This window comes from Xiphophorus couchianus, chromosome 24, assembly GCF_001444195.1.
Source record: "Xiphophorus couchianus chromosome 24, X_couchianus-1.0, whole genome shotgun sequence".
In the NCBI taxonomy this organism is placed as follows: domain Eukaryota; kingdom Metazoa; phylum Chordata; class Actinopteri; order Cyprinodontiformes; family Poeciliidae; genus Xiphophorus; species Xiphophorus couchianus.
Genome location: NC_040251.1, coordinates 12,418,939 through 12,446,118, shown reverse-complemented (window position 1 = coordinate 12,446,118; position 27,180 = coordinate 12,418,939). Strand labels below are relative to the sequence as shown.

Here is a 27,180-nt window from a genome sequence, read left to right as displayed (position 1 = left end):
TCCTCCTTTAGTCAACGTCTTTGATTTTGCCATTGTGCAGTCACGTGACCCAGCTACGTCATTTCCGCTCCTCAGGCACTGGAAGAAGCTGCTGTTTTGGGGCCAAATGAGCTGCGAGGCCGCCGGGGCTGGTCTAGTTTAGCTTTGAGGGGCTCGGAGCGGACTGAAGCCCGGCTGGATTAATGCGGACAGGGCGGCGCGACCTGCCAGCAGGGCCACGACAAGCGCAGGCGAGCCGAGTCGATAGTCCGGCTAACAGCCGCTGCTAGCAGGGCAGAGAAAAAAGCCTCTCCGTAGCTCGTCCTGTCGGGGCTCCATTCCAACACAACACCTGGTGGATAAATGATGTCTGCCGCTAGCATAGACCCTCAGGTGAGCGGCGAAAATGTTTCATATTTACGTGTAGAGAGGTGAACTGAGCCGTGAAACCGGAGCTAGGAAGTTAGTTAGCCCAGAGAGAGGAGAGGTTAGCTGCTAAAATCATCTGCTGGGAGACCACCAAGGCCTGGACCACAGCTTCCAGTTGCCATCTGACTCCTCAACACTGCTTAATATTCCTATTAGAGTCCATCTTAAAATGCGCAAATTAAACTAGAGCATGCTAAATGTGCAAACATGACCAAAACATGATGTGTTTGTGTTCTCTCTCTTTAATGTTACCGTGAAGACATCGAAAGGACAAGATGCAAGCAAAGGTAAGAGATTAATGTTCACTGCAAAACCAGGCGTTAATCTATGTAAATATTAAACACACACACTCACCTGCCCCCTTACCAGGTAGATTTAGAAAAAAAGGCGGGCCTTATATGTTGATGATTGACAACACAGCAGAATAATCTACAACATGAGGCTGTGATGTAAACAGAGCTGGGTAGTAACTAGTTACATTTGCTTGAATAACTTTTTTTTGTGTGAAAAAAATTACTTTTAGGAGCAGTTTATTGTGCTGCACTTTTTACTTTTACTTAAGTAATTTTATTATGAATTATTTCTACTTTTACTTGAGTAACATTTCTGGATTTTTTTAAAGAACAAGCATATTTTAACCAGAAATTTACCATATACAGACCTGCAGTTTTTTGTTAGTTTTATATTGAAATAAATTAATTTAGGAAAAATTTTTTGCCTGGTTTTGTTATATTTTGTTACTTATGAGAAATATAGTCATCTCTGTCTTTAAAATACCAAAAATTCCACTTAACTTTATAATTTGGTTCATCTAATTATTACATTTTTTAAATATTAAATGATTGATAATTTGATCAGTTACTCAGCACTTGAGTAAACGTTTTACCAAAAACCTTTTTTTCAAATATGTTGAAGTGGTTTTACTCTTCAGTAAAATTTTTAGGTACTCTGCCCACCTCTGATAATTACATTCAAACTTGACATTGGATTTTTTTAAATTACGTTTTGTTTAGTTATTATTGATTCAGTTGATGGATGTCAGATTCCTCTGAGTTTATGGGAAAGGCAGAAAATCTCAGAGCTGTTTGAGGCTAGCAGCTTGTCAGCCATTTTAATTAATGTTAGCAGTTCAAAACAAGCCAAGTTTAAAATATGTACCATTAAAACTAGAGTGCACCAATTTATCAACGTGAATTTCCTTAATTTTGAGAGATCAGACAAAACTTGCATATGAAACTGATCTTATCTGCCTCGCCAAAGGTCTGAAAATCAGGCACTGTCCTCTTGTGTTTTCCTGTTAGAGAGGTTTGACTGACAGACCGGCCCACCAGGTCATGTCTGCATGTTTGCAGTTAACCATAGTCACTCCACTGCTGCCAACTCAGCAACTTTCTTGTTATATTTAGCGACATTTCAGACAAAAAAAAATTGCATCGGCCAAATTGGAATGTGCAGGTGAGGTTTTTTAAAGATCGGTAATCAGAAATTGGCCGGAAAACGTCAATCGGTGCAGTTTTCCTAGTTTGGCTTGTTTGACACAGTGCAGTGTGAAAGCGAACCAAACCAGCTGAAAATGTAGCAAAAGTTGCAACTTCTGGACTGTGAGGTGAAAACAGAGCTTTGACGTGCCGTCAGTTGAGCCTTCCCAAATTGTTTCAGGCATTGTGATCAAAGTGTATGTAAACTTCTGAATCTGTATGACAGTGAAGAAAACAAAGGTAGTTTCATCTGTTTCAATCATGAAACCCTGTTTTTGTACAGAGGCTAGTGGATCAGTTCTCATTTGTTTAAGCTAACGTCCTGGTGTTGAGCTTTCATGCAGATGTTGTCAGTGTTTTATCTCCATCATGTTCATCATCTATTAGCTTCATAATAAACATGGCTCCATTTGCCTGGTTGGAAGTTTATGCAAATGATGGTGTCCGGTTTTAACAGTAGTTTGATTTTATTGCAGCCTTTCCAGTTTCAGTGCAGAATGGCTCCCTCCACCAGAAGGACTCTGTGCATGATAATGACTTTGAGCCGTATCTCACTAGCCAGTCCAGTCAGGTAGGAGCTACAGAGGGATATTTTAAAGATCTGTGACACTGAAACGCTTCTGTAGGGCTGGGCGATACGGCTTGAAAATAAAATCTCTGGTTTTCTGACGCCAGATCCGATTTCTGATTATTTTTAATACATTTTATTTTCTCAAGACAACAGAAATTTAACAACAAATATATTTCTATTCCCCTTATATGAGTTCTTAGGGCCAGGTTATGATCATTTTTATTTAATAACAACAAAATAGTCATAATAATGGAATATAGACACATTTTTACCAGAACATTGAAAAATTAAAGGAAAAATATAATTTTAATGAGAAAAAAAGGTTCTCACATTTGTTGCATGATCATTTTAAAGTCCTGTTCTGATCATTATGATGTGTTAAAAAATTAAGCATATCCAATTTATAAAACCAACATCAATTTATAACTTTACAACATTCCTCATTTAAATTTTTTGTTATTGTTTGTGCAGAAGTTCTCTTAAAATTACTCCTCCGTTTTCCTAATAATGACTTTATTCTGGTAATACTATGACCTTTTTCTGCTCCATTTAGGCCTGACACAGTGATAATTTTTTCTGGATGATATTTTGCCCTAGAAATTATTGTAATAAATGATAATGTCATTTTGAGACTATTTTCAACTAACATAAGGATAATGACATAATAATGCAAGTTTGCCCTCTCAACAGCTAATATTCTTTTGATTTCAAATGTGTAAAATAAGACACAACAATCAAGGAATTAAGCAAAACCGTGAATAAAATGGATTATAAAATATCTAAACAAAATTAGTTAAAAAAATGTAATGGAAATTGAGCTCACTTTAATTTGTCATGTAATTAATTTAATTGCTTATTGCGACAGGCTTAACTCTACAGACATGAGACTTTATTCTTGTAATTAAAAAATTAAATCTTAACCTGGCCCTAATATTCTGTCGTAGAATTCAAAATAAATAAAAGCTGTAAAACAAGATGGCTGCCCCTGGTCGACATCGCATCAATCTGAACTATGGTCACCCAGTTAATGGAGAGAAAAAAATAATCTTCAAAAACTAAAAATTTGATTAAATTATTAAAATTGTTGAATTGCCCAGCCCTGCCCTTTGTTTGGTTTTATCTGATGATTCATCTTGATTCTGTTTTTCCTTGTAGAATAACAGCTATCAGTCCATGACGGACCCCTACCTGTCCAGCTACTATGCCCCCTCTATTGGATTTCCTTACCCTCTTAATGAGGCGCCCTGGTCCACTGGAGGCGACCCGCCGATCCCCTACCTGGCCCCGTACGCCCCCCTCAGTAATGGAGACCACCACTTCATGCCCGACACTGTGTTCGGGCAGCCCGGTGGCCTCAGCAGCAGCATTTACCCGCACCGCTTCAATTTTTTCCCAGAGAACCCGGCGTTCTCCACCTGGGGCACCAGCGGCTCCCAGGGCCAGCAGACTCAGAGCTCAGCCTATGGGGGCAGCTACAGCTACCCTCCTAGCTCCCTAGGGGGCACTCTAGTCCCTGACGGCCAGACCGGTTTCCATAGTGACACCCTAAGCAAAGCCCCAGGCATGAACAGCCTGGAGCAGGGCATGCTGGGCCTGAAAATAGGCGGCGATGTGACAGGAAGTGGCTCGGGCGTGAAGAGCGCAGGCTCCATGATAGGCGGGGGTGTCACCGCGGCTGTTGCCACGGGCAACGGCGGCACGCCAGTCGGGATGCCGCCTCAAAAGCCGACGTCATGGGCGGCGATCGCCAGCAAACCGGCCAAACAGCAGCAGCAGAAGGTGAAGAACAAGCCTGGGATGCCGCTATCCGGCGGAGTGCTGCCGCCGCCGCCCATCAAGCACAGCATGGACATCGACACATGGGATAATAAAGGCACCGCCGCCAAGATGGCGCCGCCGCTACATCACCAGCACCACCCGTCCCACCTGCACTCCCACACCGCAAGCCTCATCCCGCCACTGCAGCAGTCCCTGCAGTCCGTCCAGTCCCTCGTTCAGCAGATGACCATGCCAGGACCGCCACAGTCCTACCAGAACCACAACTCCGCCCCAACACCCCAAACCAGATGGGTGGCGCCACGCAACCGCAACCTCTGCTACAGCGGCGGAAGCCTGGACAGCAGCGGCTCGTCCAACGGTGGTGGTGGTGTAGGAAACGGAGGCATGGCTGGGTTCGTTCCCGCCAATCCTGGATCGGAGTCCCACCCGGTTCTGGAGAAGCTGCGAGCGGCCCACAGCTACAACCCCAAGGACTTCGACTGGAACTTAAAAAACGGCCGCGTGTTCATCATCAAGAGCTACTCCGAGGACGACATCCATCGCTCCATTAAGTACTCCATCTGGTGCAGCACAGAGCACGGCAACAAGCGGCTGGATGCCGCCTACCGGGCCATGACCGCCAAAGGTCCTGTCTACTTGTTGTTCAGCGTCAACGGCAGCGGCCACTTCTGCGGCGTGGCGGAGATGCGCTCCCCTGTGGACTACGGCACCAGCGCCGGAGTCTGGGCGCAGGACAAGTGGAAGGGCAAGTTCGATGTGAACTGGCTGTTTGTTAAGGACGTGCCCAACAGCCAGCTGCGCCACATCCGCCTGGAGAACAACGACAACAAGCCGGTCACCAATTCACGGGACACCCAGGAGGTTCCTCTGGAGAAGGCCAAGCAGGTGCTGAAGATCATCGCCCAGTACAAACACACCACCTCCATCTTTGATGACTTCTCCCACTACGAGAAGAAGCAGGAGGAGGAGGACGTCGTGAAAAAGGTAATTATCTGATCCAGACCAAGCCATATACACAGTTCTCATGTGACGTGTCACACCGTGAACTCTGTGATTGACAGCCATCTTGACAGTTGCTATGGTGTTGCTATGACAACAATAAGCCACAAGATTAGAACTAGCTCATCTCATTCCTATCTAACTTATAAACAGCATAAGTACATTACTACTGTTACTCGGTTATCATTTTTGAAAACTCTATCTTTGTAATACTAAGAGTTATTTACTGTTGTTCTTACTGCCGAACTAGCAAAATTAGCTTAGCTAACATAGCTTTTATAAACACTCTTTGCTTTCACTACATAGTTAACTCCGTCTTATGAGATTGGAGGCAGCTTGTCCACATTGTCTGACACATTTTCCATTCTCTGTCTCTTACGGGTCGATCCCGACAGCAGCCATTTTGTTCATGTATCTTTCTCCCCCACATTGGTCAAGAGTGTCCACATATTTTAATTTTGTTGGACTCAAAGCTGCTTTGCATTGTGCACACACTAAGATGGTGCGGCTCACTTCTGCTTCAGATTTGTGGGAATTATGTATAGACACATGGCATTTTATTGTTTAGATTAACGCTGGAGGTAAAAAAAATTTTAAAAAAACAAAGATTTTTTTTACATGTCATCGACAGCCACGCTGCTGCAGTGGAATAATGCCATGAACAAAATGAAACCTTCAGATGTAGGTATTGTTAATTTAGTGCAGTTCGCCACAGCGAAGTGAAATGAATGCAGAAAACTGTAGTAGAATAACTGAAAACTACTCATGTTCTTTTTTTTCCCCTCTCTCTGTGCTGGCTATGCTACACACAGACTCGTTGCCAACAGCTCCACTAGTGTATCAGATTTCCACACCAAGAAACAGGACACTGCCAGTTATACTATTGTCTTCAGATTTGTTTAGTTTGTGATTAGTAATAAGTGAACGTCTGAACACAACGGTTGTTGATTAGCTAATTTAAATCCCTGCTCTTCTGATGATCATAGTTGGTGTGTAGGTTGCCTCTTCTTGTATTTTTGAGACTGAATCTAAACGCAGAATTCTGAAGCACATCTACATGTGAAGGTTGTCAAAGTCAAGCTAGCATAACTGATCTGCTTCTCTTTCCCTTGCTTTTTCTTTTTTTATTAAAACTTTTTTCTGACCTGTAAAATGTGATGCCTAATTGTTGTAGTGTTGACAATTAGCAGCAAAGCACTGCATCCTTTTTTCTTTTATATATCACACATACATTTAAGATTTAGCACGTCACGTTGACAACTTGACAGCTAAAACCAATTGTACTGATCGTCGCCAAGGGATCTTGCGGACGTGACGTCAGGTTGCAACATGTCTATTGAATGAAAAAATTTTTGTCTGGAATATTTATTTTAAACATACATTTTTGCCTGCACACTATTATCACAGCGCAATTATGGCTTAAACAATTAATAGAATTAATTGTGATGAATGGACTATTGAAATATTCAAGTAATTAATCATTTTCCTACTAACAAATGTATTTGTTCTCTGGAATAAGTTCTATTAAACATGATAAAAAATGTGAAATGATTTATCATGTCCTCACTTATCCCATCACAAGAAATGGAAGTTTAACAGGTTAAATAAAAATTATACGAAAGGTAAAATGAATTTTTTTTTTGTTTAACATTTTAACCATTTTGTCCACATTTTCTTACTGGTTTTATGTTCTTGTTTTTACCAGAGCTATGAGCCTGTCTCGATACAGAGTCGATCCAGAGTTGATCAGGTAAACTCAGTTTAATCTTGCACCTCTTATCTGGGTTGTGGGTAATGGTTAAAGAAAATAATTAGAGTTTCAGTAAAAAATTAAGCTTTGGATAAGTGAGCTTTGTTAATGGGTTTTTTTTCCCCAATAAACTGGTTCCAGTACTAAATCAGTGCTTTCCTATCACCAGTTATACATGTTTTGACTCCTAACACCCAGAAAAGGGGGAAATAAAAAAAGGTTTCCTTGCTTGGCTTGGGGGGAAGAACCATTTTCCATAGGAGCTTTGTGGTGCATTTATGAAGAACAAGCAATTAAAATATGAGCAAATGGTGTAAATGTAGCACAAACCCAATAATTTAACAATGAAATTTAGCAATGAAAAAACATTTTCACTTTTTTTTATCAGCTGTCACTTTGTGATGATCTCTCAGAACTACACTCATAATTGCATAATCTATAAATGCTGCTAGTTACTGTCTCGATTAATGTTCACTTTTCATAAACAAACACCACTTTTAATGTGTTCAGTTTAGAGTTGCAGGCGCTCCATGTAGTTGATTTTAGTCGCACTCTTACATGTGTGTAGGGTTAAAAAAAATAAAATAACATTTCACCACACTGTTGATGGAGGAGCGGCCATATTGAAGCGCAAGACCGCCTTACAAGTCGTAACTGGGAGTAGTCGGAGTTCCTCCCAGTTTTCCTCTGGGAAATAGGACTTTAGAGAGAGTTCCAGTTGATTTTTTTCCGATTGGGAAGTGGGAATTTCCCATTTCAGAGTTCAACTTGAACGCAGCATTAGTTTAAACGTGAGAGTAGACACGTAGCCTTAAATGACGTGCGGCCGATACGAAGCGTCCGCTGTAGGTTTTCTTTTTTCTTTTTTAACCAAAACCTCTAAAGTAGGGAAAAGACCAGAACCCAGTTCAGATTGCGATCAATTTAGGATGAAATATTTACCAGAAGGACTCGCTATAATGTCTGCTGTAGAAAACTAAACTGATTCTTTGGTGTTTATGTAAAGAGCTAGTTGTAGCGCCCTCTCTGGTTGAGCACTGGAACTGCCGCCACTTTTATCCTTTAAGCAAGGGATTCAAAAAGTTGCGGTTTTAAAACCAAATGTAGCTTTACATTATTGTCAGGTTATTTTTTTTCATAATTAGTTGATTAAACGATCAGTTATCACCTGATGCTGTTAATATTTCCATATGTAATCAGCTTTTTAATATTTGTGTACCTATACTAGGTCTCTGATTCTGAAAAATGTTTTAACAGATTTTAACTTTGCAAGTTTGATTAAAGGTATTCTGTTTTTTTTTCCAGGATCGTCAGAAGTGAACTGTAGAAGCTAGCCTCTGAAAAGATCGGCACTTACATTTGGGTGGACACAATGAAATCAGAATGGAAACACAGACGTTACAGAAAAAAAGATAAATATAATTGTTTTCTATTTATTAACAACTTTGGCCTGTGTCAAACCTTTTGAGCTACTTTGCTCTGGGTTACTTTGTAACGCGTGCAGGGATGAAACAAAATTTCACCATGTAAAGTTATTTTAATAACATCAGTTAACTTTTTTTATCCTTGGAAGTTTACTCAGCTAAGTCAGAAAACAAAATATCTGCACGTCTGACCAACAACCTGCTGCTGATATTCAGTGACTGTTCACATTGTGGTTTGTGTGTTGAAGAGATGTTAAGTGCTCGTGTTGGTTAATCTAAATGAGTGGAGAACACTTTAATGACAAAACGTCTGCTATCTGTGTGTGTGGTCAGTTGTGTTTTATATCATCAACATCAGAAGAAGAAGGAATAAATACCTTCTTGATACCCATTTTTATTGTAGGAAACTTTTACTTTAGTGTAAAACTGAAGGTTTCTGTTTGCAGAGATATTTATGTGCAAGGTTGTGGAAAATTAAACCATAAATCTTTACAAATGGCTACAAAAGAATGATCTGAAAGTAAGGCTTGGCATAATCGTTTTGCGGAATAATGAAGCCTTAATTTTGTTTTCAGCATAGCAAGAGGGGAAAATTTTCATTTTCAGGGAAAGAATTTTCTTTTAGATTAACTGTTCTCTTAAAATCCTATTTACAAATTCTGTGAAATTAATACTGCTTATTTAAGCCAGGTGTAGTTTTCTTTCTCTTAACACCATTTTAATCTTGACATTATAAGTTTCCACTCCATTCTCAGAAGCTTTAATGTACCAGAACAGAAACCGCCTCAAAATGTTAAGCTGTAGCAGCATCATTATTATTATTATTATTATTATTGACCGATTAATTGTCAAGTATATGGAAACCAAGAGACTAGCCTGTGTGGTAAATGTTTGTGAATTTTTTGTTTGTTTTATTTCTTTTTTCTTTTTTTTTTAACTGCTTGCTGTATTGTGTGTGTATGCAAGAGTGGCAGAAAGCAGGGGAAATCAGAGTTATACTGTATAATGGTATTGGAATATAGAAAATTTATGCAAAATTTTACGTCACCCTTGTATTAAATATCTATTGTATCAGAGGTCACTATCACATTCTTAGATTTGATCATGTTCGTTATTAAAGATATACTTATATGTTGTTTGTGTTGGTTTTATTGGGTAATTTTAAATTATTTACACATTGCTGCATAGTTGTGAGGACATGGCAATTAAAAACGAGCTTTAAAAATAGAAAAATGGAATAGAAATATTCATTATTTTCCCAAAGTGGGGAAACTCAGCTGCAGCACTGAGTTATTTAGGTTCACCGATCAATACTGTTTAAAAAACAAAATACCAAGAGAAACATTAATAGGTATTAAATTAAGTGAACACAATATACTGTACACGATTATAACAAAAATACTGAGCAGTTTTCAAAAGTGGCGTACTCCGATCCGAGAGCAACTTTTTAAAAAAATGACACATGTCCGTGTGTGTTTGTGCATTAAATATATATATATATTCACAATGTATAAAAAATAAAAACATGAGCAGTGCCTCCAAAAATGTAACTTCAAATGTGTGAAAAAGTAGAAATACCTGGATCATGGATGTAAATAGTGATCTTTCCTGGGAGTAGTGATGGATACAGGAAGCAAAGATCTGCAGTAACTCCAAGGAAATGTTTATTTCTTTATTTTGAATTTATTTCACCAAACTTCACTAACTTAACTAGATGTACTAGTTGCTAATCTTTAAAAGAGAAATAAGCTGCTGATATTTTTATTTCAGTGGGACAAGTACTCCAAAATTTTACTCAATAGTGGCACTTCTTCAACATATTTTTACTCAAATACAAGTTTAAAACAGATGTAAAAATAAAATAACTCGGGTAAGAGTAAAATAGTATTTTGTAAAAAATTTAAGAATTTAAAAATTACATAATCACACCAACTAAAATGAAAATAATTCATATAAAAAATTCAGGCAAAAGAAACATTTTTCCAAATAAATGTTTTTCAATATTAAACTGTCTGGTGAATTTTTGGTTAAAACTTGTTCGTTCATCATTCAGTGAAAATCCACAAGTTTTACTCAAGAGTAGAGATACTTCAAAAACAATATTACTCAAGTAAAAGTATTTTTTCCCCCCAAAAAACGTTACTCAAGTAAATGTAACCAGTTGATATCTTACTTTGTGTACCAACATGTACTTTAGGTCAGCGGTCCCCAACCGTTTTATCACCGCGGACCGGTCAAGGTTCGGCAATGTTACCGAGTCCGGTGACACTGGAAACAGCATGAATGTTTATTCAGCATTTTGTACAAGGAATATCAACACGAATGATACTGAGAGGAACTGGAGCGGAACTGGTACCGCAGTTGATAAACCCGGTAACTTTTCAGCTTTCGTTAACCTGACAGAATTAGGTTATAAGGATAAGGTAGCTAGCTCGCTTAAAATGAGTCCACAAACTGTCACTACTGCAGGACTCATCCGGGTTGGTTTATTCTAAATTCACGTTTGATATGTTGGGGGTTTTACTGGATTTTCTTCTGGAACCGGGATGTTCGTGAGTGGAATCGGTTCTGTGGTGTGTTGCTCCTGCCGTGTGGCTGGACTCACGAACCGACCGAACCTGTTGGACTTTTATCGGCTCTGTGGTCACAGAGGTTTAGAAAATCGGCCCACATTCCTTAAATCGTGCCGTGTGAACCAGACTTAAGACTCAAACTCCTCTCCTCTCATCTCCACCACCGCCCTAACGCTCTCTGACTCTGGTCGCTATGGTGACGTTTACATATCCCTTCAAAATAAGAGACAGATGCGCCACACAAACGAACATTTTACTTTCTTGAAATTTTTTAGCAAACGATAAAGACAAATTAATGGGAGCCCTGAGCTTGTTTCTCTGCAACGAGACGGGCCCACCTGGGAGACAAGGCACCGGAAGTGTTGCTGATGCTCAGGGTTCCTGGTCTCTAGTGGCGAAGCAGTTTGAAGTTTCATTGCTTCATTAGCGAGCCGGTCACCATATCTTGCAGAACGAGCTTGAAATGTGGGAATCACCTACCGGTCCGGGATAAATCCATTCTCCTGTCTCTTCTCTGGGTCTTTTCCCAGACATCTGATCTGTTTCTTACTCATTTTGCTGCTTGTGGGCTCAATGTTGGCGCGCAAGAAGTAACCGAGAGAATCCGGGTAACGGATTTTCAAAATAAAAGATCCCCCAGACTCAGATAATACATAAAAAGGAAATATTTAATTATTTTTTGTGCGGCCCCGTACCAATTGGTCCACAGACGGTACCTGTCCCCGGCCCGGGAGTTGGGGACGACTGCTTTATAGTACACATCAATAAGTGGATGTGATCACTTTGTTAACATTTTTGTAAATAGATTTTAATTTAAAAGTATTTTTCTCTCAATTTATTGGGAACCTCATAAAATCAGTCCTGGGGCCGCAAATGGCCCCCGTGCCACATTTTGAACACCCCTATGTCACTAAATTTATGCAGGAAGGAGCTAATAAATGAGCTGAAGTTACTCATTTCCTGTCCTTCACATGTTAAAACAGCAGCAGAATAGTTGGGTTTCAGGTAAACAACCACCAGGTGTTTTAAACCTGCTCGGGTCCAGATCAGATGCCGCCTGCAGTGCATGGAAATACCCGAGTTTCAACATTTAAAATGTCTGATTTTTGGACATTTTCTGAGTTTCAGTTGTTGATCATTTGCTAGAAAAAATGTTTAGATTAATTGTAGAAATTCTCTAGAAAAACATGCAGATTTCTGAGCATCAAAAAATGAAAATTCTGATATTTTCATGTTTTTTGCAGAAAATTCCATGATCATTTTAGTATTTATCATAGTTGTTGATGTAGCGTGTTAATATTTTACTTTTAGTTTATTTTTTTAGTTGCAATGTGTATTAAGCAAATACATATGGGCCAGTTGATATATTAGTTATTATGCAGCCTTACAGCTGACACACAATCAGTGGATAAACAGGATATAGAGGTTGTTGAAATTAACGTTGACACAAAACCTCCAAAAATCCCAGGCAGAAAAAAAAAATCAAGCAATGCATGAAATAAAACTTATTTCTAAGAATGGCTGAGTTTACTTCACTATAAAAACATGGCAGTTAAACAAAAACAAGAATCATGTTCAGCTGAAGTTGTAAAACCTCGGGGGTTCGTGAAATAAATATCACTTTAATAAATCAAACTCATGTCATTAAATACAATGTAGCAGGGATTCAACACACAATTTGAGAAAGGAAAAAGAAAAGAAAATTGTCTTAAACAGATAAATGTGTAAAACATCTGAGGAAAGATAAACACAGATGTAAACATTGGTATTAATGAAGACAAGAGTTTACAGAAAACTTACTAAATGTAATAAGACTTTGGAAATTGTGAAGTTTTATGGAGAGTTTATTAAATAAATCCTGAAATATTCTTTCGTTATTTTAAGTGTCTTCAGACATACCTGAGATGTTTCGACATCAGGTAGAATGCTGAAGATACTTAAAATAACTAACAACAGAATATTTAAGACTTTATCACACACAGACACAATGAGTTTCATTGATAAAATCCTAATCCTGTTATGCGGTGAGGTTATTACAGGATTACAGGTTATTTGTTGGTGCGTTCAGGTTTGGATGAGATCACTGGGTGAGTGTTATGATTAACAGGAAGAGGGTTTAAAGATAAAAGCTATTTATGTATAATACTTAAAAATACTAAACACACTAAAATAAACAGCAAAAACTAAAGTGTAACTGAAATTAAATGCAAATCATCTGAAATGAATTAGCATATAATTAAATTCTGATGTGGGTTTAAATGTAGGACATGAAGAACAGTGATGGGTATGTAAATGGTTCAGGTGGCAGGTGAGGAGCTCATTAGTTGAGCAAAACGTCACAGGCAATAAACAAGGCACCCAACAGTCAGATACAACAGGCAGTGCTTCTTAAAGGGCCAGCAGCATCATGTTAAATCAACTTTTCCATCCTTTTATCATGTTATAAAGTTTTTCCCTCATCAAAAACATACCTGGAGATTTTTTTCAATTCATTCATGCATAGAGAAATCCTTTAATCTCCATGGCAACCATTCAGCACCTAGCTCCGCCTTTGAGATGAAGCTCCTCCCCCACTCAGCTCCTTCAAACTAGCCAGCAGCAATTAGCAAACAATTAGTGGAACTGCACATGTGCTGAGCTCACTAGACCAGCTACGACTCAGTGCATCGCTGGTAAAAACGTTACTGAGAAGGTGGAGTTTCACAAAGAGCAGGAGTTCTTAAAGAGACAGAGGCCCAAGAGGAACTTTTATAGGTATTTTAGAGAAGATTCTGTCTCAAACTTGCACATATTTCAGCTAAAACTTTAAAATTCAATTTGATCCCATGCCCTGGTCTGCTTCTACTGTTTTAGTATTTCTACATTATTGATAATATTTGTTGTTTGTTGTAAAGTGTGCAGCTTGATCTCACCTCACCAGAGTGAATAAATAAACTTTAATAAAGTAACACAGACTGCTACAGGAGATAATTCCTGCCCACAGCCATCAGCAGCTATGACAACTCTTTGAAGAAACTTGATTTATACAAGTTACATTTAATTCCTCTTTGTGATTAATAAAGTTCCTTTTTTCTACAGAATTAAATATTTTCAGAAAATCTTTCCAGCTTCTGCTTTAATTTTGAAACAATGAACAACTTTAATATTAAAGTAAATGTTCTCTTGTGAAAATACAACTTTCTTAAATAAATTATATTTTTAATATTTGTACAAAGCAGCTTAATGTGTTGTTGTGCAGGAAAAAAAATATTCAGAAAGTTTCTTCATTTCAGCATGTTTACAGACTTGATTGATGTTTTTCTCTGCAACAGGGAAAATATCCAGAGCTTTGATGAACACTAGTATTTTTCTACACAGTTCCCTGGCTTATCAAAATAATAATATAAAAAGAAATATAATTGGCGTGCCGTGGTGGCGTAGTGCTTAGCGCGACCCGTATTTGGAGGCCTTGAGTCCTCGACGCGGCCGTCGCGGGTTCGACTCCCGGACCCGACGACATTTGCCGCATGTCTTCCCCCCTCTCCTTCCCTGTTTCCTGTCAGCCCACTGTCATAAAAGGGACACTAGAGCCCACAAAAGACCCCCTGGAGGGGTAAAAATAAAATAAAAAAAAAAAAAAAAAGAAATATAATAATCTAACTTAAATAACTGAGGATGATTTAATTCAGGATGAGATAGTCGTTCTCCTGCAGGTCGACATGTCGAGCGTCTCCGAAGACGAGAAAGACGCCGAGGCCGGTGACGTTTACCAAAGCGACGAGGGTGAAGACGACGGACCACGACAAGGTGACCTCGATCAGGTAACCCGAGAACGACACCAGAACCAGACCTGCTCGACACAGAGCAGGTAGAACTCAGAAACAAACATTCACGGTCAACATCTGGAAGAGTTCAGGTTTAAATACGCACCCATTAAGGCTCCCATCATGTTCATAAACCCTGAGGCACAGAGAGGGAAGAAGTCCAGTAAAAAGTTTTATTTACTTTATTCATTTAATTTCAAATGAACATGTAAACAAAAGGTTTTTAATGAAAAAGAGTAGTTGGAAGAAAAAAATTCTTATGCAGTCTACCAGACATATAAGCTGCATTTCCATTACCAACATATGCAAAACTTTGATATTCTGCTAAAGTAAAAAAAAAAAAAAAACGTTTTGCAATTGCAGTGTTTCCATTAAACAAGAAATGCAACTAAATTCACTCTTTAATACAATTGTTGACACAATAATTTATTAAAAAACATCCAGCACCATCTTCCTCCAACCACTTCCTGCCATCGTCGTTTTTCATCAACAGTAACATCCAGATGTTTATCATGTGACGCAACAAAAGGGTTTTTATTTTCACAAAACACACTAATTACAATACAATTTAAAAAAATCTTCATCCTACCAACAAACCTTTAGAGTTTTTAGGAAATGGCCGTGATTTCATTAAGGCAATTTATGTCAAATTACGCAATTTTAAGGTACAAACAAAACAGATAAGCTAAGCCAAATTAATGAGCTAAGATAAGACATCTAAAATAAGTTAATATAAGCTAAGTAAATATAAGCTGAGTTAATATAAGCTGAGTAAATATAAGCTAAGTAAATATAATATAAGTTAAGTTAAGTAAATATAAGCTGAGTAAATATAAGCTAAGATAGCTAGATAAATAGAAATCAGGCATTGATGATAAAGCATTCTGAGTGAATATCCTTCATATTTCTTGATAGAATATTATATTTTATAATTGTCTTAAATGTAAAAATAGATTTTCTCTTTTTGATATTTGTGTAACAATCTGCCTAAAGAAACCAACCAATAAAAGAGAAGAAGGTGTTAAAATGGAGCCTCACCATAGAGCGCTCCAGCGCATGATGGAGTGAGATCCTGCACATTCACAGACACACCACTGCAACACACGAAACACACGAAACAACGGCAAACATTAATAAAACTCAAAACAGTTATGCTTGAAAACATTGCACTTCCTGTTGTTATTTTGGATGGATGGATGGATGGATGGATGGATGGAATGAGTGAATGAATGAATTACAGACTCGAAGTCCAAATTACACAAAAACAATAAAAGAATAAAAATGTCTCCTAACCATTCAGGAGGAAATCATACCAATGTCTCCAAAGTACAGATGAGTATTTTACTGCAGTATATTTAATGTTAGTCAACAGTAGGATAATTCTATTATTAAACTCGTTTAAACGACAAATAAATTCATACATAAGCTTTCTTCAACCGGCCATCAAAGTGCTGACGCCAGCGGATACGAACAGTTCACTGGCACTTATTGAACTTATTTTGTTAAATAAGCCCTACATCTGGGCTTATTTAACAAAAGTCTTAATGCATCATTATAAGCCACCTTCAATCTTTGAAGACTGGCTTTTTTAAAATTCAGTTCAGTTTCACTTCATCAGAACAGAATCCAAACTTATGGACAAGGATATTTATAACATTGAAACCTGACGGTAAATGTCATCATCAGACAGACGGTCTGTCAACACATGAACAAGATATTTTACTTCATTTGAGACATTCAATAAAATCCTAGACAGCTTGAAATTTGGAAATACCCTATTTTTGTCCCCGTTAGTGCGACAAATTAAAATGAGATTTTTTGATGGATTGAATCTAACACCACGTAGCAGCAGCTGAACTTGGACTAAAAACCACTCGGTCATCAGCATACATTAAATGAGTAATAATTGTATCTCCAACCATGCAACCAGTTCTAAACAGGTTTAGCTGCTTAGAGAGATCATTCAGATAAAAGTTAAATAACAAAAGGGGATAAAATGCTTCCTTGTCTGACTCCATTGCTGATACAAAAGGTTGCAGACACACAGTTGTCCCATTTGACCTGCATAGTTTAATTAGCAAACTAATAGGACAGACATCTTACTATATATTTGGGAACACCAGCCTGGCACAATTTTAAAAATAGTTTTCTATGATTTACACAATCAAAAGCCTTAGTGGCATCTAAAAAACACAGAAAAGACGTAGAATTTGTGCTATTATAATTATTCAGTAATTCTTTTAGGCCATATAAACACATGTCAGTACCATGTTTGGACTTGAACCCAAATTGATTGTCTGTAGACATTACTATCTTTGCAAATTTTGGCAATAGAATTAGTTCAACGATTTTAGACAAACTGTCTCCCCTATATAATTTCAGCTTGATAAAAACAGCAAAAAACAAAATCTTACAAAGTATTTTTAGTCCAGTTTCTAGTGCAAATGTCTTAATAGACTTGAAATAAGAGAAAACTAACTTACAAGTAACTTTTCAGTAAGATACATGAGCTTGTTTTGAGTCAAAAACTCCTTAATATTGATTTTAAAAAGTGCTAGTTTCAGATGATTCCACTTTGTCCAACGTACCCTCCGGTAAAGGTGGTGAAACCGACGGCAGCAGAAATGAAGATGACAGCAGACATGAAGGAGACGGATCCGGACAGAGGCAGAATAAACATGCTGGAGAGACCCATGGCACCAAACTGCAGACACACGGACAGACAGACAGACAGGCTGATAATAAAAAGGCACAACGTTTATCACAGAAGTAACAATTATTTTAGTAAAAGATTATTCTGACAATTAATCAGACAAACAAATGGCACGTTCTCCAGAATTTAACCATTTAAACTTATTTTATACATCAGAAACACATGGAAATATTTAATTACTTTTGTAAATATGGTTTTTATTGTCCAACAACATATAATTCCTTTAGTGAACTCTTGATTATTTGCAGCAAAGGAAGCATCAACATGTGAACAGCTCAGCTCTTTCTGCTCATCTGTTTATTTATTTGATTTTATTTACAGAAGTTGAACCAGGTTAAGTAAAAACTGCAATTTGAGGAGTTTTGGGTGAAACATATACAGACAGGTTTGGGTTTTTTTTTATCTTAAAAGCAAAAAGCTTAAACAAATAAATAAATATTGGATCAATACCAGCATGATAAGTTTGATACTTTAGATTCCCTCTTCAAATTTTATTTTGTGTCATAGTTTCTCATCTTTACCTCAAAAAAGATTTTGTTTTCATTCCCATTTCATTTATTAAGAAACAAATCCACAGAAATTTGTTTTGCGTTTTTTTTCTCTTTTTATTGCATTAGTACGTTAAAGTTAAAACATTAGTATTGTTGTTTCTAAATGAATATGAATTTGTTTTCTTTACATTATTTCAGTTCTGAAAGCACAACATCTTTTTCATTATTTTGACCGTTTCTCATTTCCTGCTAATAAAGACAAAATCTTTGCTTGGAATTTCAGAGACATGTTGTCAATAGTTCACAGAATAAAAGAACAATGTTCATTTTACTCATATATCTATAAAAAGTAAAATCAGAGAAACTGATTATTGTCTTATTTTTTTCCAGAGCTTTAATTTGGAGGAAAAACCACAAAACAACCTAAAGGCCAGAAGTTTGATGATAAGTCAAACTTAAATAATAAAAATCGGTTTCGGCGATACTGGTTCTGTATTCACTTGGCATAGGATCAAAACCAAAATAAGCAGCATCACACACCTCTAAAATAAAATGAAATAAAATTAAATTTGATCTCTCCATTTTTTTAATTCATTGTGGAACAAAATGCAAACCCATCCACCAGCCCTAAAAGATCTGAAACACGTTTCCGTTTAATAAAACATGAAAACATTGCAGTAATTTCTACACTTACTTGCATTATTTTTCTCACAGATACAACTCTGTATCCTGCAGAAAAAGAAAACAAAAACCTGTAAGTTTGATTTCCTCAAAAGACTGACACCTTTAGGATTCACCACACATTTTGCTTTCGTACCTTTTGCGATGAGAAAATCCGACACAAATCCTGCACCAAGACCCGATGGGATTGCTGTTAACCAGGGAACCACATTATACACCCAAGGCTGCAAAACACACCAGCAGATACTGAAATTAATCAACAGCAGAGATCCATCTGATGCCTTCAGTGAAGTTGTGGAGGAGTTACGGTTGCGTGAGGAAACGATTCCTTGAAGAACATCGGCAGCCATGACAGCAGCGTGTAGGACGTGCTGCAGGTGCACATGTGAGCGAACACCATGGCCCTGAGAGAGAAAACGACCCACAGAGTGAAGAGAAAATACTCAAAAGGATTCAACCGTCAAGTAATTTAAAATGATTTCGAAGCTGTACCAAACTGAAGGCTTTTTGAAAAGGTGCAGCCAACGTTTTCTGGACAAACTTGATTGAATTTCACTCTTTTTTTCCATCTGCTTCACTGTAACGTCGCCTGAGAAACAACATTAAGTATCAGATTTAAACGAAGCAAAACAGACATTTAACAATTCAAACGACCTTTAGGAAAATATTCAGAAATGCTATGACATAAAACTCAACATGTCACTTTATGTATTTTTGATACTTTATTTTGATTTATTGGTGTATTTTTGTAACGCATCTTTTACTGATTTATTAATGTATCTGTTATTTTTCTTGGTTGTTTTTTATTTTGTCCTGTTTTATTTGATGTTTCTTTTATTTTTACTGTCATTTTGCATTTTCCTAATAATATTTTAGCAGTATTTATTCATCTTTTCATATTTCTTTTGAAAAGAAAGAAATAAGTATTGTTTTTCAGCTATCTAGTTGTTAATGATTGTTTTTACTACTTAGTTAGGATTTTTACTTTCTATTCTTGTTTTTTATACACTTTTTGCATTACCACTTATTCTGTAGTTCTTTCATTTCAGTTATTTTTAGTCATGCTATGGTAATTATTTTTAAGGATTTTAAACCTGCAGTGTTAGAAATGTGAACTTTTGCTCAAGTCCTTTTATTTGTTATGTACACAATTTAGCATTTTTTAGTGTTACAGTACAATTTATTTTTCTCATTTCTGTCCCTTCACACTTCTAACATGGCAACCAAATTTATTTATATTAATGTAATAAGGTATTTATTGTTTCTGAAAACCTCCTCATGTTATCCTCTTTATATGTAAAATGTCCCCAATAAATTTCAGAAAATATAATGAACCAACATATAAACAGAACAATAACAAAATAATTAAGTGATTTTAAATATTGATGTCTAAAATATTTTTCACATCAAGATGTCCAGAAGCCAGATTTACCTCTTAATAAGTAATACTTTACTGTGATGGCCCAGAGTCCAGCCAGGACACCAGTGCAGTAGAACATGCTTTCCCAGCCGTACCTGTCCAGCATCACCGATCCCATTCCACCCGCCAACAACGTGCTGAAAGAAACAACGGAAATTATTGCTTATCAGTAGAAAATACATGTTTAGACGTAAAGTAATGTATACGTGTGTGCAGAACATACCCAAGATGGCTGCCGCTGTGCATGGTGCTCATCAAGAACCCTCGCTCAGCCTCCACAACGCGCTGGGAGCACAAGCTGGCCAAAGACGGGAAGAACACACCTGCAAAGAACTAAGTGAACTCACTGCAAAAACTAAATCTTACCAAGTATTTCTGGTCTAATTTCTGGTGCACTTGAAATAAGACAAAACTAACTTAAAAGTACCTTTTCAGCATGATATAGGAGATTATTTTTAGTAAATAATAACTCCTTAATATGGATGGAAAAAGTACTAGTTCCACCTTTATATTATTCACTTTGCAGTGCTCCATCAGAGTTTTCCCTCAGCAGCTACACCCGTTTAGATGCTAAATCTGATTGTTACTAAATGGTTATTAGGCCTGTTTCATCATGTCAAGAGGACAACGGTGTATTAGGGCCATTGTAGAGAGAATGTCCCTAATACGCCACCACAAAACTCAGAAATGCTGAAAATAATCTCAACATTTTTTTAGAAAAATCTCAGAAATTTGCGTTTGAAAAGATAACTTGCTGGGAAAAAAACTTTAAAAATGTTTAGATTAATTTCAGAATTTTTTTTAGAAAAAAATAAATACATTTCTGAATTTGAAACGCTAAAGAAACTTCTGAATTTTGAGATTAATCTCAGAAATCTTCTAGAAAAAGCAAGGAATTTTGTGCATCTGAAAAAACTCAGCAATTTTGAGATTAGTCAAATTTTGAAAAGTTAAAAACTAGCCAGGAAAAAACCTTAAATTCGTTTAGATTAATCTCAGAAATTGTTTAGAAAAAAAAGAGATTTCTGAGTCTCTAAAGTCACTTTTTTTATTATTGTTTTGGAGATTTTCTGAGTGTCAATAGTTGAATATTTTTGACTTTTCAAAATCAGAAAAGTGAAGAGAAGCCTCAGAAATTCCAAAAGCTCAAAATTAGATTTTTTTTTGGTGGAAATCTATTACTATTGTTTCCCCTATACAATGGCCCTAATGTCGTAAAAGTGCCTGTACATGACTTTTGCACTGAATAATACCTAAACACATGAATTTTCATGCTTCTGTTGGTTCTTATTTGCTCAGAGAAACCGCTGTCTATACCAACCCTGGAGTAGACCCATGAGGATTCTGGCCACCGTCATCAGAGCCAGGGTGTGGGGGCCCAAATGGGCCAGCACCGGAGTCCCAGCGGTGATCAGAGCCCATGAGGCTGCAGAGATGAACAGGACGCGCTCTCCCCCCACTCTGCAGAGCAGCAAATAATACCAGAGGCAAATGCTGAAACTTTAAGCCTCACTTTAACATAAACAGACTGCGGACATTGTTGAAGTGAAGCCAGCCGTGTTTCTGTGAATGAATCGCTTACTTGTCGCTGGCATGTCCTCCCAGGATCTGGGTGAAACAGTATCCCCAGAAGAAGCCGCCCAGGACGAGACCCGAGTCGATTTTACTCCAGTGGAAAGTGGCGGCCATTGAGACGGCACAGACCGGCGTGGTCATCCGAGCGCAGTACAGCAGGCAGGTGCCCAGAAACAGCATCGCCGTCCATTTTCTAGCCAGGGATCTGCAAACAACTGCAGCTTAATGACGTAATAAAATTAATTAATGAGTTAATTTAACGCAGATTGGTCTTTTTGACAAGCGGCCATTTTCTTACAAACTTAAGTTTTCTCTCAGGCCTAATACGACCGTTATATCAGCGGTCATAACATAATATGCTAACGCATATAATATGCTAACGCTGCTCTGTCATACAGCACCTGAATTGAATGAGCGCTATTGAGGTGAAACTTATGGAGCTTTTTGAGTGTTTATATTTCATAACAGAACCGAATAAAGTGCATTTTGCATCCCACACCAGACTCAGGACCGTCTCTCCTTCCGCTATTTTTGTTTCTACATCAGCGACTCCGCTTAAAATGACCAGCGGCGCCCTCTGTCGGATGGCGGCGAAACTACAACACTGAAAGAATGTCTAATCGGACGTTATTAATTAATTAACTGGAACTCATTTAAATCTCCTAATAAAATTAACCCCTGCATTACATATAATTTACTCTTCACTCATACTTTTTTACATATCCTATTGCGTGGAAACTCTTCTATCATGAAATTTTATGACTTGATTCATTATAAAAAAAATAATGCAAATAATGTTTAGAGCAAAATTAGGTATTAGGTATATGAAACCAAATATGACTTGCAACATGTTTTTAAATGTATAAAAACAAGGTAAAAAAATGAGAGTTGTCAGATTAAATTATAAAATTATTCAAGCATGGACTTACAAGCAAGTAGTTTATTGTAGGTTTTTAAAAAATTAAAAGAATTTCTTTTGACTATAAATAACTTTATGTTGTTACTATATCAGATTATGTTGTTTTGTGTTTCTGCTTAGTGACGCCTATAAGAAAATTATATGTTTTGGGTTTTTTGTATACATTACAATGATTATGGGGAGGTAGATTAGTTCAGTTTGATGTGTAGGACAGGCATAAATATAAAGCTTGTGCCTAAATAAAGCCTGTATGTTTTCAGTCAAACTATTTAAACTAGTGTTTTGAAGTGTGGATGGCAAATTATTTGATGACTGACTGAATATATAAGTAATAAATGAAAATCAACCAATATGCATCATAATTTTCACTGGCCTGGAAAATAAGACCAGTGAAGCATGACTCATAAATCTAGCAGATAAACTTAAACTCAGACAAAATGTGGAGTAAACCCTGGGAAAACACAGGACAGAGACCGTGCTCATTTTCTGGTAATCATAATTATTTTATTTAGCACGTTTAAGGTCTACTTACGAGCATTTAAAAAAAAAGCATAAACATGATTTAGGCACAAAAATCCAGAAAAAAAATCAAATTCAAATTTGAACAATAAACATCCTGGAACTTGACACTAATAAGCAGGAAGACGGTGCTTCATGCTTGTCAGTATTTTGAATGAGATGCAAATATCTACAGCTCTTACTGGTGAAGTCTCAGATGGAGCTCAGCATCACAGTCAAGGATCTCATTACTAACTAGAGCTGCCACTAATTATTATTTTAATAATCGATTATTCAAACAATTCCTTTGGCGTACATACACTTGATCATCTGTAGCAGCTAAAACAAATACTTCTAATCTCAACGTGAGAAAAGCTCCAGGCAAGTTTACAGCTTTTAAAACAGCGCTCAGTCTTCCTGGGAGTTCACATCAAACCAAACAGGCCAAACCGTTTGGAGAAAACCAAACACAGAACACAAACACCGCTGACAAACTGCCAAGCACGGCGGTAGAGGGATAATGGCCTGGGCTTTTTTGCAGCCATTGAGTCAACCATGAACTGCTCACTATGCCTGTTGTTCTTGATTCCACTGAATGTGTTTCAACCGTCTGTTGAACAGCTGAAACTTGGCCAAAATTCAAAAATGCAACAGAATAATCATCCCAAACGGCAGCAAATATGCAACAATTTTCACTTTTTTTATAAACAAATCTCTGCGTTGGTGTTTCAGATGTTCAAATAATGCACAGCTGTGTGTGTCATTTACAACGTCTGCTGTAATCTATATTTTTTCTAAATAATGTGTAAATTTTCCCTGAAGTTAGATCTCACTAACCCTCAAGATGGATACATGAGACCAAAATAGAAATGTCTGGCCAAACAGCTTCGTGTTTAGAGCTTTTCAGAACAAAAACATCACCTATAATTATATTGTTTTCCATGTCTTTTTGGTCACTTGATTAGTTTAAATTGACAATATGGTTTACTTTAGGGTCATGAGGAACTGCTGAAATAACCAGATTGATTTGATGATATCCTTATTTGTGAAACCCCAAGTATAAAACAAAAGTGTGTTAAATGTGAGAAAAGTCAGCTAAAATGTCAACTAAATCTTTTGCATTCAAATTTTACATTTGGAACCTCATGTGAGCGTTGTGTGTATTTTATTTAACCAAAAATTAACCAGATACAGACACACACCTGCAGTTTTTGTTAAAGTTTCATAAGTTTTATAATGAAAAGAAAATATTTTTGCCTGATCTTGTTATTTTGCAATTATATTATAAAAGTTATTGTCATTACAACCCTTGAAATTATTTTGTTTCTTCAGCCTGTTATAAAAAAGTAGGTATTCATATTTCATAGTCATATTTTCACCATGTTATTCCTACATTTATAAATGACAGCATTCCAAACAAAATATTTAACTCACTAACTAAGTATTTAGTTTGTGAAATATAATATAATTGTACTTTATATCCATTTTTGTAATTTGTCAAGGGACTGCAGATGTGAATTAGCTTTTGCTAAACAGTGTAGCATCAAAAGGTGACATTTTTAAGATAAAGGTCATTACCAGCTTTCAAAATTAAATATTTAGTTAGGAAGCTAAATATTTAGCTCCCAATTAAATACTTAAGTCTGAGCTAAATATTTAGCTTGAAAACAAATTAAACATTTATTTAGAAATTAAATATTTAGTTACAAAACTATTTAGCTTAGTTTGGAGCTCTGACATTTATAAATGTATGAATAAAATGGTGAAAAATATGACTTTGAGAAATGAATGCCAGCATTTTTATGACAAGTTAAATAAACCAAATTATTGCTGGTTTTTTTTTTTTTACAAATGATAGCGCAAACATTTTTTTTTTACCAATACTTTTTTACTCTTACTCCCACCTCTGTCTGCGGCTGAAAGTTGGTTGTTTCCGTGATGCAAACTTTCAGATTAACCCTCATAAAGTGGGTTTTTGCCGCATTCTTGTTTGCTGCCGCTTCAACAGAAATGATTTCCTTATCCTCGGTTGTTTTTAATTAGGAGCTTTTAATTAAAAATGTCAAAATTGATCAGTTTCTTCCTTCACGTCAACGTGGCAATCTAAATATTTTTAGGAGGATCTTGAACTTTCAGAGCAAGTGGAGGCTTGTGAGATAAATGTGTTGCGCCACAGAGAAAAAACTTCTTCACTTTTATTAAACTTGATTCAACAAAGTTTTCAGCCTCACCTGGACCACAGGTTCTGGTTCTCCAACTCTCCCGCCTGCTCTTCATGTCCATAAGTGTTAAGATCCAGAGAAGCCTTTAAATCCCTGATCTGACCCGCGGTGTGGTTTTCAGCCATTCACCCAGCACCGGTATCTTCTCTCTGCTGCAGTCCAAGAAGCTCTTCCGTTCTGCCAGTTGGGCTTCCTCATATCCACCGACACAAACCAGTCGAACTAACCTGACTTGTTGACGCTGGTGTCTGTCAGCAACTGGAAGCAGTTTCCATTCCTGACAGTAGTAGATGTGTAAGGGCTGCTTTCACCGGGAGACACATTTGCATGTTGACTGTCTATATAAGGACAGAGGTGTGTCTTCTTGTTCATCTTCTACTTCCTTTTTCTTTTTATCTTTATATCAGAACAGTGGATCTTGTCTTGTGGGTTTCTAGCACACTCACTTGATGATTTTCTGCTTACAGCCAATGACAGCCAACATTTAAGATCAGAATTACATCTGACGAGTAAAATAACATTTTTACTAAAGAAATATTAGTCATTTTGCTACTTTTAATCTGACAAATGACCCTCATCTTTGAGCATATATTTTAATTTACTGATCATATGCTCCTCCTCCTTTGTATTATGTTCTTTTTTTTAAAATGGGGGATAAAGGCTGCAGTTTTCCCACATCTTTTCCTTTCACTCAACTTTCTATTAATGTGCTTGGAAACAAGCAAGCAGCTTTTTTTTAGTTATGTGGCTGTATAAACAGGAAGTTAGTGACTGACTGCTTTGCAACTATTAAGTCAGCAGCATTTGCATGATTGTGTACTTCTGTGTTGAAAGTATTTCATAATACTGTAATTTTTTTTGAAATGGTGAATTTTGTGTGAGCCAACATGAAAGGGGCTGGAAATCCTAAGACTTTTTTATCTTCTGTCTGCTCCTTTTTGAACAATATTGCATGTCAGTTGGCACGATTATTTGTCTTATTATTTTTTATCTGTTTCTACTTTTTGTCTGTTCGAAATAAATAAATGAACACATCATGGAAAATGTGGACAAACCCACTTGTTACACATAGCTGAGATCCCAGTCCAGTTAATAATAGTTCTTTAAGATGTGCATTTACTTTTATGATTAGTTTTATGACGGTTTTTATTTTTACTTGAGTAAAATTACAATGAAGTATTGTTACTCTTACTTGAGTATAGCTTTTGGGTACTTTACCCTCTTCTGGTCTCATGTACCTGTAAGTCAACCATCTTGGCTGAAAACTCAGTCAGGGCCCCTTAAAATCTACGTGGGGAACCCCGTTTATGGTCACCATGGAAACCGCAGTCAAAACGTGATCGGATTTATAAACCGTTAGCCCTAGAATCTGATTGCTTGGTTGGTGTTTTTTCACACCTTTTCCATTTAAATATAAACTGTTTGTTTTTGGTGAATACCAGGAACTGAAACGTGTCTTTTAATAAAGTTTCTCAGCACTGCAGTCGTTACCGGAGTTTCCACATTACCAGAATTTTATCACTCTGCACTTTGAAAGTTTCACTAGAAACTTCCTACTGGTGTAACACTGGTGTAATTCTGACTTAAAATTTGACTGCTCTTCTCATCAAAAATGGTAGATCTAATCTAAACTGGAGAACACAAACTTTCAGCATAGTTTACAAATTAAAGTAAATTTTAGTCAGCCTTTCTAGAAGTAAAAATTTTACCTGCTTTATATTTTGCAAAACAATTTTTGAAGCGTATTTGAGATCATAACAAACTGATACAGCAGGTATAAACAATAAGGAAACTCAGATGTACAACTGACTTTTTTTTTAAGTTTCTTTGTGTGGCTTTCCCAATGTTGTGACGCCCTGGGCAAAAGCCATACAAT

The 27,180-nt window shown here is 37.0% G+C and overlaps 2 protein-coding genes across 3 annotated transcripts; one reads left to right on the top strand and one right to left on the bottom strand.

The window, feature by feature from the left end:
- Positions 1–52: 52 nt before the first annotated feature.
- ythdf1 (YTH N6-methyladenosine RNA binding protein F1) lies at positions 53–9,545 on the top strand. 2 transcript variants are annotated; one of them, XM_028011082.1, is made up of 6 exons: positions 53–372; positions 668–695; positions 2,363–2,457; positions 3,613–5,220; positions 6,941–6,985; positions 8,291–9,545. In XM_028011082.1, exons 1-6 carry the CDS (start codon positions 343–345, stop codon positions 8,303–8,305), a joined length of 1,821 nt encoding a protein of 606 aa, XP_027866883.1. In that variant the 5' UTR covers positions 53–342; the 3' UTR covers positions 8,306–9,545. The 2 variants fall into 2 exon arrangements, with proteins under 2 accessions (XP_027866883.1, XP_027866884.1); XM_028011083.1 differs by lacking the exon at positions 2,363–2,457.
- Positions 9,546–13,824: 4,279 nt separating this feature from the next.
- Positions 13,825–25,613, bottom strand: LOC114141157 (solute carrier family 17 member 9-like). Its single transcript, XM_028011626.1, has 14 exons — positions 25,314–25,613; positions 21,673–21,870; positions 21,412–21,551; positions 20,314–20,413; positions 20,103–20,227; positions 19,163–19,259; positions 18,978–19,074; positions 18,807–18,894; positions 18,684–18,718; positions 17,374–17,489; positions 15,824–15,879; positions 14,892–14,921; positions 14,603–14,811; positions 13,825–14,371 (listed from the first exon to the last, which is right to left on the bottom strand). The coding sequence occupies exons 1-13, from the start codon at positions 25,427–25,429 to the stop codon at positions 14,642–14,644; spliced, it is 1,368 nt and encodes a 455-aa protein (XP_027867427.1). The 5' UTR covers positions 25,430–25,613; the 3' UTR covers positions 13,825–14,371; positions 14,603–14,641.
- Between the last annotated feature and the right edge of the window lie 1,567 nt (positions 25,614–27,180).

Coding starts and splice junctions, on each gene's coding strand:
- LOC114141157 (XM_028011626.1), bottom strand. CDS start 25,429: ATGGCTGAAAACCACACCGCGGGTCAGATCAGGGATTTAAAGGCTTCT. Junction 19,260..20,102: donor AAAGTATTACTTATTAAGAG/GTAAATCTGGCT, acceptor GTTGTTTCTCAG/GCGACGTTACAGTGAAGCAG. Junction 14,812..14,891: donor CATGATGGGAGCCTTAATGG/GTGCGTATTTAA, acceptor TGTGTCGAGCAG/GTCTGGTTCTGGTGTCGTTC.
- ythdf1 (XM_028011082.1), top strand. CDS start 343: ATGATGTCTGCCGCTAGCATAGACCCTCAG. Junction 373..667: donor CCGCTAGCATAGACCCTCAG/GTGAGCGGCGAA, acceptor GTTACCGTGAAG/ACATCGAAAGGACAAGATGC. Junction 2,458..3,612: donor TCACTAGCCAGTCCAGTCAG/GTAGGAGCTACA, acceptor TTTTCCTTGTAG/AATAACAGCTATCAGTCCAT.